The 14,287-nt window shown below is 33.3% G+C and overlaps 1 protein-coding gene across 1 annotated transcript in view; it reads right to left on the bottom strand.

The window, feature by feature from the left end:
- Positions 1-14,287, bottom strand: part of RTTN (rotatin) — a 79,178-nt gene that overhangs the window by 22,027 nt on the left and 42,864 nt on the right. Inside the window, exons 33-37 of the mRNA XM_082046188.1 lie at positions 10,751-10,943; positions 8,670-8,752; positions 2,176-2,287; positions 1,246-1,444; positions 101-191 (exon numbers count right to left, since the gene is read on the bottom strand). Of these exons, the coding sequence (XP_081902314.1) occupies positions 101-191; positions 1,246-1,444; positions 2,176-2,287; positions 8,670-8,752; positions 10,751-10,943 (678 nt within the window). The remainder of the gene's footprint in view (positions 1-100; positions 192-1,245; positions 1,445-2,175; positions 2,288-8,669; positions 8,753-10,750; positions 10,944-14,287) is intronic.

A 14,287-nucleotide genomic window follows, 5' to 3' on the forward strand; every position in this document is an offset into this window, starting at 1 on the left:
CTATAACAGTGTGTCTGGACTACACAAACGAACACAGATTACTCAAACATAATCAATTTCATAATTTAAAAAATTATAAAGTAACAAATGATTCTCTCACCTGAGCTTTTACATCTTCTATATGACATGGATGACCCAATGGAGCTTTCAGTTCCAAGATACATCTCCCAATCAGATTAGCGCTCACAAGACTAAAATAAAATAATTTGGTTAGAAATACACTTAGATAATGAAACATTCTACTAACTTAACATGCCATAGAAAAGAACATTCTCAATTAATAGAGTAGAAATAAATTATGAAGAACTTCTATAAAATAATGGAGTTCAGCAGTAAGTCTAGCACAAGGGCAACTGTAGTAGCAGTAAGCTGTTTCAAAACAGTGTGACTAGCATAAATTCCAATGGCTGCTACTGCACTGTTCAAAATTGTTTGTTTATATTTGATTACTTATTTCCTTTCCTGTAGAGGAATAAGCAGCTCTGTAATAATATAAACTGTATTCAAACAAGCTTTTTTTTTTTCATTAATTGCAGTATGAAGAGCAATTACAAAAGCTCTTGAAAACCTTAAAAAAACCTGAACTAATTTTCCTGTTTCACTTCAGGACTTCCAAACACTTTCTACAGACTAAAGAATTTGTTACGATGCAAGTGGAAGCATGGAATACAATCTGAAGCCTATTTTGAAGTGGTTCCTTCTTGAAAAAAAAAACAAAAAACAACCCACTAGGGTCTATGATCCAAGACTCTCCCAAATCTCGCAAGCATTACTTACTCTCTTAGTTTTACAGCCCTTTTCTCATCCTCAGAATATTGCAAACAGTTCAAAGAAAAAAAATCATAGAATGAGCCTACATGACCTGTAATTCTGAATACCTTATATTGTGTACCGTTCTACGAAAGAAAGAAAAAATTGAAACATTACCCTTCCAAAAAGGATGACAAAATTGTCATCTAGACAAAAACCTAAATCATTACCAGAGGAATACAGTAGTCCTGTAGAAGACAGACACCACAAATGGAATCATAAATATGACTACCTTTTCTGTGAAAAAAATTAATAATCCAAATTATTTTCTTTTGTTGATTGTATTTTAAGTAAAGGCATTTTTTAACACGTCCGAAGGAAGAAGTGATCAATACATTTAGGAGTTTTAGTAAGAAACACTAGTAGATCTTATTTCAAAGTTTTCACCTCTATCGCTACACCTTGTTTGTGATTCAGCAGTTATTGATCTCATACCTGCTGAGAGCTGTTAGCAAATGTGCTTGTTGAAGAGCAATTCCAGTGTCTTTTGGTGTGACAACCAGCAGGTTGTGCAGAAGGCTGCAAACAGCTGACAAAAGGGCAGGTGTGACTACAGCACGCTGTTTAGACAGAGTAGCAGACATCGGAGAATCATGTTGACTTAGGGATTCTGTTGTGGTTGTATCACTTTGACCTAGAATGCGTTTAATAAAAAAATAAAAGAAAAATACACTAAAGATTAATTAGAGCTGTTACATAACACAAATTGCTTGTTCTTTTTCACAAAATATCCAAGTTCCCTCTATATTTAAAATAGTATATTCTGGAGTGAGGATAAAACAAACACAAAACCCAAACAACAAGAAATCAGATACAGGAAAAGCGTTATTTAAAATAGTTCTGAAATAAAATGTTCCTTCTACAAAGTACTAATAATCATTTAACAGTAAATTTGGAAAGATACAAATTTTCACATTTTTCCTGAACAGAAAAGTATTTTATATTTGTAGGTATCTGTCTCTACATATATAATATTTTTGTTACATTATTTACATTTTTATCTTTCTACATTTAAAGAAAATTATACATACATCTGTGTGTGCGCACATGCGTACACATGTGCTTGCCTGTATATGACAGCTTCACCAAAACTGAATGTTTTGAAAGGGTGACTGGACAACAGGAATGGAACCTAAGTCCTGAGTTACATTTCAAGCAGTATCAACCATTTTCACTTATTTCTGTCAGATGTATTTCACCCGATTTCATTTTAAAATATGTTTTTCATGTTTGTCTTCCAAAATAACCAGTAGAAGCATCAATGGTGATTGATGCACCAATACACAAGCTTTACATTCATGTAGAAATGGGCAGGCTAATACATCGCATTCAACATTGCTTTCACAAACTCAAACTTTGACTTACCTTGTGCCATAAGCCGATCAGCCACAGTTTCAGGAATAAAACTGGTTGAATTTTTTGGGACTATTGCTTGAAGCTCAGTAACACTCCCCAGGGATGGTGATGCAGACCGAATCTAGAAAGACATAAAAAGGAAACTAGTTGACTCCAGCTTTTAGAGAGAAGACTTGTACTTACATTTCACTTGGGGTGAGAGGTTGGGGAAGGGAAAACACCAACCCACCAAAACCAACAAACCCACAAAATCAAAAACTATGTAAAAATTACTATTACATATATGTGTATATATATAGTTACACATATATCCAGAAAATTAAGCTATTGAAAGATGTACGATATGAGAAGTCTGAAACATTTAAGGTAAAAACTGATTGATGCCCATGTTACTGGAAATTCCTCCTCTTCATCCTTATTTTTCACCTGTATAATTGACTCAGTCTACATTTGGACTAAGATAGAACAGCATTACCGAACTGTTTAATGGACTATTTGTTCTACTGAGAACATCAGCACTTGTCCATTTGTAACCAGTCATGTTCAGATAACAAAAAAAAAAAAAATTAAAAATCACAGGCACATTATTAATCAGCTAAAGTTGAAGTCCCAGAGTCTTTCCAGTTCTTGGCACTTCTCTTAACCTTAGTCATGTGACCCTTACAAGTATTCATTTAATGGTGAAGATATGAGATATTTACATGCAGTAGATAATTTTACTGTCATACTACCATGCACCTTCTACCAATTCTACATTATCTACCATATGATTAATTTTGCATGCTTTCCAAAGTTCTTAATGCTATTGTGTTTAGAATCACAAGCTTGAGACCAGAAGACCTAGAGTGTCCAGCTTAATAATACGCTTTTATGACACAACAAGACATGTGACCTGTTTCAGAGTATGGGATAAGCATCTTCCATGTCAGGTCACTTTTTCACTTCTGTTTTTTGTTTTCTAGCTGGACATTTCACACCAGATAAACTTGCTTCAAGAGTGTCACTGAAAAGAATACAGAACATTGGATAACCCAATGAAATCCCGAGACAGTCACAGTGAGATTTCTAAGGAAGACCGAAATATTTCAAAGATTTTATTTTTAAAGTTTTATTACAATATCAGTCGGAATATTTTTTTTACCTAAGGAAAAGTCAAAAGTGACTTAATTGACAAAACCGGTGGAGGAAAGGAAATCACAGATTACTCCCTTCCTAGCTATTGTATCCTTGCAGTTAGATCACTGCTTTCCAGGCTTGCCTTTGATTTACTCAGAAGCATTTTGAGCTACATAAACTCTGTACTTAGCCTTTTCTAATCCCCTAGAAAGTTTAACCCTACCTTCCACCCCCATCACTTCCAAATATTGTTAGGTTTCTATCAGCACATCTTTACTTGAGATCAGAGGCCCAGCATGAGCTGAAGGTTGCCACCTTCATGCTGTAGTTTCCCTCTTACCCCTTTTTCCTCTGGTTTCCCACTAGTGCCCATTCTACAGTCTTGAATCTTTCTCCTCACACATGTGCAATTGTTCCTCAAAAAAGCTAGAAGGTTATTGTAACAAGCTACAGTAAGATTTGAGATGTGTATCTGTAACCCAGGATTTGTATATAGCTTGGGTGACATAAACACTAGGACATACTTGGCTAAATAATTTTCTTGTTAGCAAAATGCCGTACCATACTGTATCAACCAACTGAAATTCAAATTCTGTTTAGATTATACAAATAAAATCCATAGTTGTCAACTGAAATTATTTAAAGTTTCATGCTTGCTGATTTAAATAATTATTAAAATCCATCATTTATATTCAGGTAAATCAATCCATCTTGACACATGGCAAATTCTGTATTTATTCAACATTATACTTCAATCCCAAGCATTCTAGTAAACAAGAAGAAACATAACTTTTTCTTAAAAAGTACGAAACCATATGCAACTTCTAACAGTCCATATGGTTCTGCACCAAGTAAAGCCCTAAAACGAATTATTACTATGCTGAGAGTCATCATAAAGATATTATTTTAAATTTATACAAGCTTTCACATATTAGTAAATAATATCTTCTGCATTGCACAACAATTCTTTCTCCATCTGCTAAAACTGTCTAAACACTTTGGGCAAAGAAATAAAAACAAGGTCTTAGATATGCTAAGAAAAAAAAAAAATCAATAAAAGCTTTATCTGGTAAGAAAAATATCAGCTTCCTGCACTGATAGAACATTTATTGGTAATTGCTTCACAGTGGGACATGGGTTAAAAACAGAAATTTTCTGCTGTCTTAACAGAAAACAGAGTAACACAATGAAGTTGTTTCCACAATGCTCTGCATTTCAGGAAAGAAAATATATTACTGCTTTTGTAAATCACCTTTGAAAAGGATGAACTGGGGTTCTGAAACATTGTATTGTGTAAAGGAATTGTGTAAAGGATATTTACTAGTGCCACCAAGTCCCTTCTGGGAGTATTGAAGCATTCTGCTGCTTAACAGTGAAACAAACAGGCTTTGGAAAAGGGTTTAACTGGGGAAAAGAAAGCGTTGTATGTAGTGAGAGATAACAACTGCAGATTAGAACTAATATAAAAGAACACAAAAATTATTTGAGTGGAAATACAGGAGAAATACAAGGGTTTTGCCATTTATCTACTGCATATGAATAAAAGGTCTTTTCTTAACCTCTAGTATAAAAATCCCTCTAGCACTGCTTTAATAGGCTTGCTGCGATTAATGCTATTCACTTCTCTTTTCAAAGGTTTAAATCATTTAACTGTATAGCACTCTGGTAACCATGGTTCCAGAAAATAAAGCACACATTTTTATAAAATAGCAAGACGATTTTGTAGAAAAGGACAGCCATAACTTAAAGCTATCTGGACAATGGCTGTAGATTTTTAACCTGCACCATTTTTAGCTCAAGTTTTGAAATAACTGCTCATTTCACTAAGCTGTCCTGGACATTAAACAGCCCTAGTGTACTTATGCAGTGTGAAGCAAGCTGGTATCTCCATGCTGGTTGGTGTTCTCAATCATACGTACTAAAGACAAAATTGTTGGTTAAAATCAGAAGGATTTGTTCTCTGTAATGATAACCTGACTTAGTGTTTAAACTATGAATTCCATAAAGACAAAGATATTTAATCTTTTCAGCATTGGACTTTTTGTCCACATTCCAGTTTACAGAAAAATAGAGATAAACTTGACAAAATTCTGTAATCCACCAAGATCTTAAAGGCACTAGATAGAGTGCATATGGTCTTTTGCATGACCTTGAATCATTGATTTCATTCCCAACATCACCATTTTTTACTGTATAGAATGGGCAAAATTGCAGTTATGGCCTGTGCAAGACCTAAGCTAAAAAAGAATAATTTTTGTTAGTAATGTACTTGCTTTTAATTTTCTCAGTTGTATTTTCTGCAAATCTGGGGGAAAAAAGGATGAAGTCAAAAAGTAATTTAGATACTATTTTCACTTAAGGTTACATGAACCCTGTGTGAAATAAGCCTTTGATAACAGATAGTTCAGTTAAAGTGTTGATTACATGAAATATGAAAACAGAGAAAACTAATAGTGTCTTTTTGTTAGAACTGTTTTCAAACATCAAAGAAAAAAAAATCAGCAGGCCTTTTCTCTTCATAGGAAAGAAATTCACATAATTCAATAAATTTTGCTTCTGCAAAGATCTTCAGGATGTGGCCCACTGAAACAAAAAGCAGTTTCAGCTTCCTAGACCAACCTTCATGAAATGAATGGATATGGAGGTATTTAGAAGAATATTTTTTTAGCACATCATTAAAATATTAGAGAAGCGCTTCCAAAAGAAACAAGTCTACTTGGTTTGATAGCTAGTAACTCTCAATTATTTGTGGCTTTGTCATGAAATCTGTAACATACACACACACAAAACCCTACAAAAAACAAACAAAAAAGAAACAAGCCCACATTTTTCCATTCACTGAGACCTGCAGACTCCCTTTTATCTGTGATGGGGAAAGCATGCCATCTAGTGGGCTTGGAATAACTACATCATTCTGGAACCACCAATATATAAGATTTAGAGACAATCTTCTACAAACTTTTGGTAATGACTTTGTAAATGCATTTCTGTTTCTCATACATCAAAATGGAAAGCTTTGGGCCAAAATGTCGGAACAGAAAATGTGAAGTTTTATAGGAAAAAAATGAAAAAGTATTTCCAAACTTCACAAGAGAGACACTTAGTAGTCGTTAACTGCCCTCTAAAATACAGTTTGTAGCCTCAGTTCCCTTCCTCTATCTTTCTTCTCCTAATAAATACTGGCATTGGAACATCAGACCTCTACATCTTGCCCTCCAGCTTGGAAACTTACCATCTGACATGTCAGCACCTGTATTTTTCTAAATGTAAGAAACTTAGCTTAAAAAACCAAACAAACAAAGAAACAAACACGCAAAAAAAAACCCACAAAAACCACACACAAAACAAAAACCGACCACAAACAAGAGTTTACAGATGCTAAAAAGGTCCATGAAACACAAATAGAAATAAAATTAACTTCTATAAATGACAATCGAAGTTTTAATGTGAAATCTCTATGTATATCAGGGGAAGAAGGAAAACCAAACAAAAGACAAAACAAACTTGAATAAAACTCTCTTACATCAGCTGTTAAGAGCATCACCTTAGCAAATATGAAGTCTACAATATCTGGAAGACTGATACAAATGAGTGTAGCTCAGTATTACACTGTGGTTTCCACTATAAATGAGTTGTTGCCCATTTGTTAAATAGAATGATGGAGCTATGTTGCATGCCTTTATGTTAAACTATGATGCTACTTTACACATATAAATAAAAATACATAATTTTGATCTAGTAGAACTATTTTTTCCTTTTTTTTTTAAGCTACTGAAGCATAACCTCATGCAATGAACCCTGCATGAGAACTGAAGCACAATTTTAAGTAGCTTAGACAGTCATCCCTGTCAAGAATTGCTGAAATAAAACTTTTCCTCCAAGTAACTGGAACAAAACAAGATGAAGTTACTTTTCAACTTCTATTCCTATAAGAAAGTGGCACTTGATTTATTCAGTAAAAAGCAATTTGGAAACAACCATTTTAAACAACCCAAGATTCTTGTATAAATGTTTTTTTAAGCTGTATTCATGTTAACATCTACTTCATGATTTACATGCGCTTTCATTTAATTTAGTTTCAAACTCTCAAATTTGAATATTTGTGTTTAAAATTACCCTAAGGTTTTTTGGTGGGGGGTTGCTTTGAATAAATGAAAATCAAATTCATCAATAAATTTCAGAAAAAGATAAATTTTAGCTTAAAATTATAGTGTCTTTTTTCCTCAATATTAAAAACATGCCAGATAACAGTCACAGTACTAGACAGCCATATATTTATCAGAATTGAAACAGTAAGGAAAAATTATAATTCTGAAATATTTTGAGAAAAAAACTCAACACTAGCTTTTCCATGTTTTTATTTTCATCATGATCCACAGCAAAACTGAACAAAACAATTTAGTCAATAGAATAACATAGTATTTTGTATTTCTTTATCTGTCTTTGTCATATCAGCACACCCACTGAAAAGAAACTTTTGAGCTAGGATATTGCATATCTATATTACAATAGGTGGTTATTCATAAATCAAAAATTTTTGAAGAAAACATAAAATTATAAACATGGATTTCAATGTAACATGTCAGAGTTTTCTTGGAGTTACGCTGCAGTCTTTGAAAATGTATGATTTTTATCAGGTAACTAATGAACGTTATAAAAGCTTCCTCCGCAGCCTGATCTGATATTGCAAATGTATTCTGGAACTGGAAGAATGTATTTCAATTTCTCTTCCTTTGCATTTGCCATCTTGTAAGACAGCATATGTTTACAGCCTTTCACTGAAGTAATCATCGCAGTCAGAGACAAATTTTTCAAGCAGCCACCTGCTTTCTTAGATTTTTCATGGCTATTTTGGGTCTTGCAAAGACTTTTCTATTTTATAAAAGCATTTTCAGAACCCAGAATTTAATATGACACAGAATATAATTTTAACCCAATGTACATCTGTGGTTTTGATTGATCCAGTTCTGTAGCTCTGTAGCTTAAATATAGGTTCACTCCGAAAGGACAGTTTGGATAAAAGCAGAAGTGACAACTATAGATGGAGATGACTGCATTTTGTCAATAAAGCCAATTACAAAGAAACCTCTAGAGAGTATGTCTTGCTGTGAGAAGCTGCAGAATTCAGCACTGCTTTATGCACTTAACCAGTCAAAGTAAGCTATTTATTTTTGCTCAGGTAAATAACCGTAAAGGTTTTCTTTAACTTGTTAAAGCTACTTCAGAATAAATTTCAATTTAACCTTTTAATTTTTCCATTTAATTTCAGTTTTGGTTTTTGTCTTATTTTGTTGGTGGTTTTTATCATTTATAAGAGTGCTAATTTTCCTTGAAGCATTTTATGCATAACTTTATATTTAAAATAAATAGATTACTCCACAAGTTACCATAGTTTCAGATGTTGACTGAGAATGTGAAGATCGGCTTTGACTGAATGGAGCCTTCCAAAGATTAAGAGAATCATCAAAATCTGTAGGAAAAAAAATAAAATCATATTTAAACAAAAATATTTTTGTTTTTTCATTACAAGACCAGAAGAGAATAAAGCAACCTTTTCAAATGATTGTTTTAATGAAGAAGTTGCCAACCACAGTTATCCTTCTGAAGATCTCAGAATACAAGTTTTCACACACTGTACCTATGCATTCTTATCCAGCAAATCCCTTGAATAAACAAAAATTAAATAAAATATATTTTTCAGCTGAAACATAAAATAGTTTGGAAAAAGCTTCACTTAGCTCAAACTTGCATAGCCTTTACTCTTTTGAAATAGTTCAGATTTAGTTTTATTTAAAATTTAATAGTACAAAAGTGTTGAAGATACCGGGGTCTCACAGCACAAACATACTGAACAGATGACCTTGTCTACAAAAACCAAAATTCACATTTTAAGAGAAGCAGTTTCAAGAAAACTCATATTCATAAATATAATGAAGGCAAAAATCACTTTGCAAATCTCTGTTGGAACAAAAAATGACAACAATTTTACAGGACAAACCTGTCAATAATTGGATCTAAGGCTTTCATATACTTGGAAAAGGAAACAGCTAAGAATAAAGCACTAGATTACACAGATTCTGAGTGCAAAACCCACAAAAGTAGGAGTCCTATATATATCTTAGCTAAATACTAAAATGAGCTAGCTAATTTTATGTTAAATATAATTTTGTGGATGAGATCTTTTCACATTACTGAAAAATGTGAAGAAAATTGGGATAAAATTACAAAAATAGTTTCAGGAAGATAAAGCAAGATCTATTAAGAGATGACAAAAGACCTATTAAAAAGCATAAACAGAGATAACTCAATTCTGAACATATGATTGAAGGATGTACAAGCCTTGTGAGTACTATAACTTTAGAGATGGAACAAACATTGTCTTGTTCTCCCTTTTTTAAATAAACAAAAATTGCGTTTCTTGTTCCTGAAATATCATAGATTACTCTTTCCCCTGGTTTCAAAGCTCCTGGAAAATTTTTTTTTTTTTGGCTTTTCTTTTCAATGGCCTGACAAAACACGTCTCAGCTATTCACTGAAAAGTTCTACAATCCTGGAGTTTAAGTTGCTCTTAGATAAGATATTGCATCAGCTAATAGAATTGCTAAGAGGCACAAATAAGAGGACCACGTGAGGAGTGAAATGTGTTGGATTGAAAAAAAAAATCGCGCCTATAGATTAAAGCAGCCATAGAAGAAATTGAGGATTTTTATGACTGGAATTTTGTATAGTGCTGAGGTACTTCTCTGATAACTCAGTGAGCCAACCAAAAATATTTATTTTCCTTGGGTCTGTCATAAAATCATAACTTGGTAGGGGAAATAGCATTCCTTCTTTTGTTCATGCTTCTGTAACATAAGTTTAACAGCAGCAGACCTACAGGAACTGTTTAAATCTGTAGCCTTCAAAGATGGAAATACAGAAACTTAGGCAAGGGTACACAGGTTAAAAAAAAAAAATCCAATCTGAGTATGACACTTGATCAGTCTATCAATTAAATTATATCTGAACATCTCAGAATGCAGCTAACTCAAGCAAATTAGAGTCCACTCCTACTCACTTTTTTTAAAGTTGAATACATCAAGAAACAGAAGTAGGAGTCTTAGAAACAGTCCATGTATTTCTTTTTCCTAAATTTTCATCATACTGGTCTGTCATAAAGTCAAAACTGTAAGAAGTATTTTAACCTCAAATATTTGCAAGAAAATGTACTGCAGAACCAATGGTTACCATTCATAACATTTGAAGCTGTAAATAACAGCTCAGAGCTTTTCCTGAGATATGTTAAACTAGTGACTTATCTACTTAAATCCTCAGAGCAATATTTTGACTTAACAGCACATTTATGTTCATGATTTATATATTCAGTTTCAGTTCCATTCTTAGTAAGAATTATTTGAGGTACGTTACTCAAAAATAGAAGCTATTTAAGTAGGTTTAAAATGCTAAAGATTACATTTATACCACTTACCAGTTATACCACCTTTTTCTACAATGAGGTTGTTTTCCTTGGAAGGTTTCAAATCAAACATATAGCATCCCAGGTAACAGTGTTTCACCATCTGATTCACATGTTCATAGAACTGGCTGTGATACAAAAGGGCCTGAAGTGCAGGTCTTCCTGTCTGAGAGAGGCCAGATTCTTCATCATGTACACAAGGACCCTGAAGACATGACATTCACACACATCATTTAAAGGAAAGTTTTACATAAACCATTGAAGCCCCCCCAAACTAAGCCTAATACTGTGCATATGTGCATACACATAGCTGGTTTATGTGCTGTAATTAAGAGATTGCAAAAATCAAATATAAGTTTTATTAAGGCTGAGCTAAATCATAGTATTTTACAAAAACTGTCATGATATAGCAAAATGGAAGTAGCTGTTAAGCTCCTGAGAAATTTGTTAACAGCTAAGTGGAAAAGCCATGGAAAGTTGTAAATGGGTGGTTTTAAGGGAGTATATGAATCAGGAGACTTCACACTTCTAATTTCGCATTTAATTCTACTTACAGATATCACCTAATGCAAAAGTTTTCTTTAGAAAAAGAGCAGACATACTGAGATAAGAGTAAATATCCTGAAAAGGTCATTCTGTTGTAAAGTATACCACCATTATACTACATCTAGCCATGTCAATCTACTATGATGAAAGATTTGTTTAGAAAACAAGACACAAAAAGAAAGAAATTCTCTTTGAAGAACGGTTTTCAGTCATTTCTTTTTAAATGCAGACTTCAGGGAAAACTTTCTAGAGCAGCAGATTTACACCTGAAAAGAAAGACTTCACAGTCTTATTTCAAATAAACAGCTTGATTTGATTGCCTTTGTTACAGTATTTCTCTAGTGTTTTCTATAGTAACAGAAGAAAACAAGTTTTATTAAGCTACAACAGTTTTAGACTGACCATAAAAATTAGAAGTGTTAATTGGTAAAAGAACCCAGACCGGGAAAAATTCAAACCAATTACATTCTGCAAGGCAGTTTTAGGGCATCTTGCAGTACTTCAAAAATAACCAAGTCAATGCTAAATATGGAAAGAAAATTTGACAGTGCTAATTAGAAACTTTCTCTGGCAGTCAGGAGAGAGCAGTGGTAGATCAACTGCAACTAAGTAATTTGAAAAACACTATGTATCCTCAAGAGGCACTAGATCTCCTGCAACCCCTCCACTTACACTGAATACAGGCTTACTTTACAAGAAAACAAAACAAAAAACAGATCAAGTAGAAGCAGTAAAGCCATTTTGTGTTACAGGATATGTTCAAGCCAGCTTTAGATGGATACTATTTTTTTTTTCTGGTTTCTGTAATATATAAAGAGCCTATTTTCACTATTTGCCTTTTGTGCCAATTAACAGAGAACTAGATAGGACAAACAGTTTGAAGAAGAATGTAGCATTCCATGTAAACTGCTTACAGTGAATTATGAAACTGTATTAATACACTGTCAGCAATATACTTAGACTGTATCAACTATGACAAATACATACTTTGGAAACTGTGTTAAATTTAGTCAAAATTTTACTATTCAGAACTGCCAGTTCAAAAAGCTACGCCAGATACTTCATTGGACAACAAGGGCCCTGAAAGACTTACTTATCAATTACACTCATAAAGTGCTCTGACTTCAGCAATCTTTATAAAACACGGCATGTTGCAGTCTTCAAATACTTCACACAAGTTGACTTTACTCCTGACAAAAAATTTCCTATGCCACACTTTAAAGTTAAATGAATTATTATAAAGCAGATCAACTATATAACAGCAACACTATAGACATTCTCATGAAGATACCGGCCTACAGACTCAATTTACAGCCTTTCCTTTTCCAGCCCTATTCTCCTAAGTGATAAAATGACAGTGCATTACATTGGCTATGGTACATTATTCCTGCTGTTCACCCAGATCCACTTAATAGCTCTCCTTTGAACTTACTTGTATTAGAGTCAAAAGATAAACCATCTGATTCAGTGCTAGAATTTAAAAAAAATTTAAAAAAAAGAAACAAACCAAAATCCGAAATACAGAATTTGATCCTGGTGGTATCTCACAATTTTAACTGTTGTTTGTATTTTCAACAGTTTTAATTAACCAGTTACCATAAAGTGAGATTTTATAATATCTTTCAGCATGTACACCTATTAAGTGATGAGTAATTTCCATTAAATTGCACTTCTTAATAAGAAGCACATTGACTCAAAGCTTCTATTAATTATACTGGAATCCATGCAGAATTCTGCAACTGGATTCAGTTTTTGTCACCTCAATGTAGCTGTTCAAATGTTTAAAAAGACTAAAAGGCAACTTTTAATAGAGTTTATATTGACAAGTGACAAAAGCTGCCCTTTGTGAATTGCCTGCTGTCATGAATTTAAATAATTATTATTATTTATATTGATAAAATATAATTAATAAGGAATAAGACTGAAACAAGGGGCAGATTAATAAGATTACTTGAACAACTTCCTTTACAATCAGATATAAAGGAAAGATAAGACGTAAAATGTAGCTCTGCAAGAAATAGCATAATTAATTTTGGGTGCAGCTGAATCCTATTACTTATCCTAGCAAAACAGGAACAATGTCTCAGCACTAGCTTCAACTTTTGCAGAAAGGAACAGATAAAACAGGATATGGTTCCATCTGCAAATTTCTTCAAAAACGAACATACACTATTCTCATATAGGTATGATCTCATATACTGAAAGGAGCAAGATGGACAGAAAGAACAGGTATCAGGCCACAAAAATTTGAAAAATTGGGAACTAAGATCCAATGATCTTTATGTACAATGAACCAGACTTGCTGAAAGTAACACAAGATGACTGACTCAAGATCAGAACTGGAAAAGTCTCCAGGAAATCTTACCAGTTTGTATAAACATCTGATGAGAGAAAATAAAGAGAGACAGACTCTTCTTATTGGTATCCAGTGACAGGACAAAAGGCAATGACCAAAAATTGAAATATAGGAAATTCTATTTAAACGTTTTCCCTGTGGGGCTAGTGAAGCATTAGAACAAGTTGCTCAGAGAAGTGGTGGAGTTTCCATGCTTGGAGATACTCAAAACCCTACTGGACACAGCCCCGAGCAACTTGCTATAGTTTACCCTGCTTTGAGCAAGGGCTTGTATTTTTAATAAGCATTTAAATTGACATGAGCAACAAGCCGCTTCGTCTGTGTTTGGAAAAGGTTATTTTTCATCACTTACATATTTCTTTCAAAACATTTCATAAACATCATATTCTGAGAATTTCTTCTTCCTCATACCCCTCAAATCATGTTGCATTCCAAGTGTGAGTAAAATCAATGACTAATTTCTATCCAAAAGCATTAATGATACTACATAAATAAGCAAGTTTCCTACGAGCCAAAAGATACTATGTTCATTAAATGCAACATATACACAAGCTGACTTGGGTTCTTTTCTTGAGCTCGCTGGAAGTTTAAAGAAGTTTATCTATTCATGTATTTCTCTTTCCAAAATGTCACACTAGACATCTCAT

The sequence above is a fragment of the Streptopelia decaocto genome, assembly GCF_964273445.1.
Source record: "Streptopelia decaocto genome assembly, chromosome: 2".
Lineage (NCBI taxonomy): Eukaryota > Metazoa > Chordata > Aves > Columbiformes > Columbidae > Streptopelia > Streptopelia decaocto.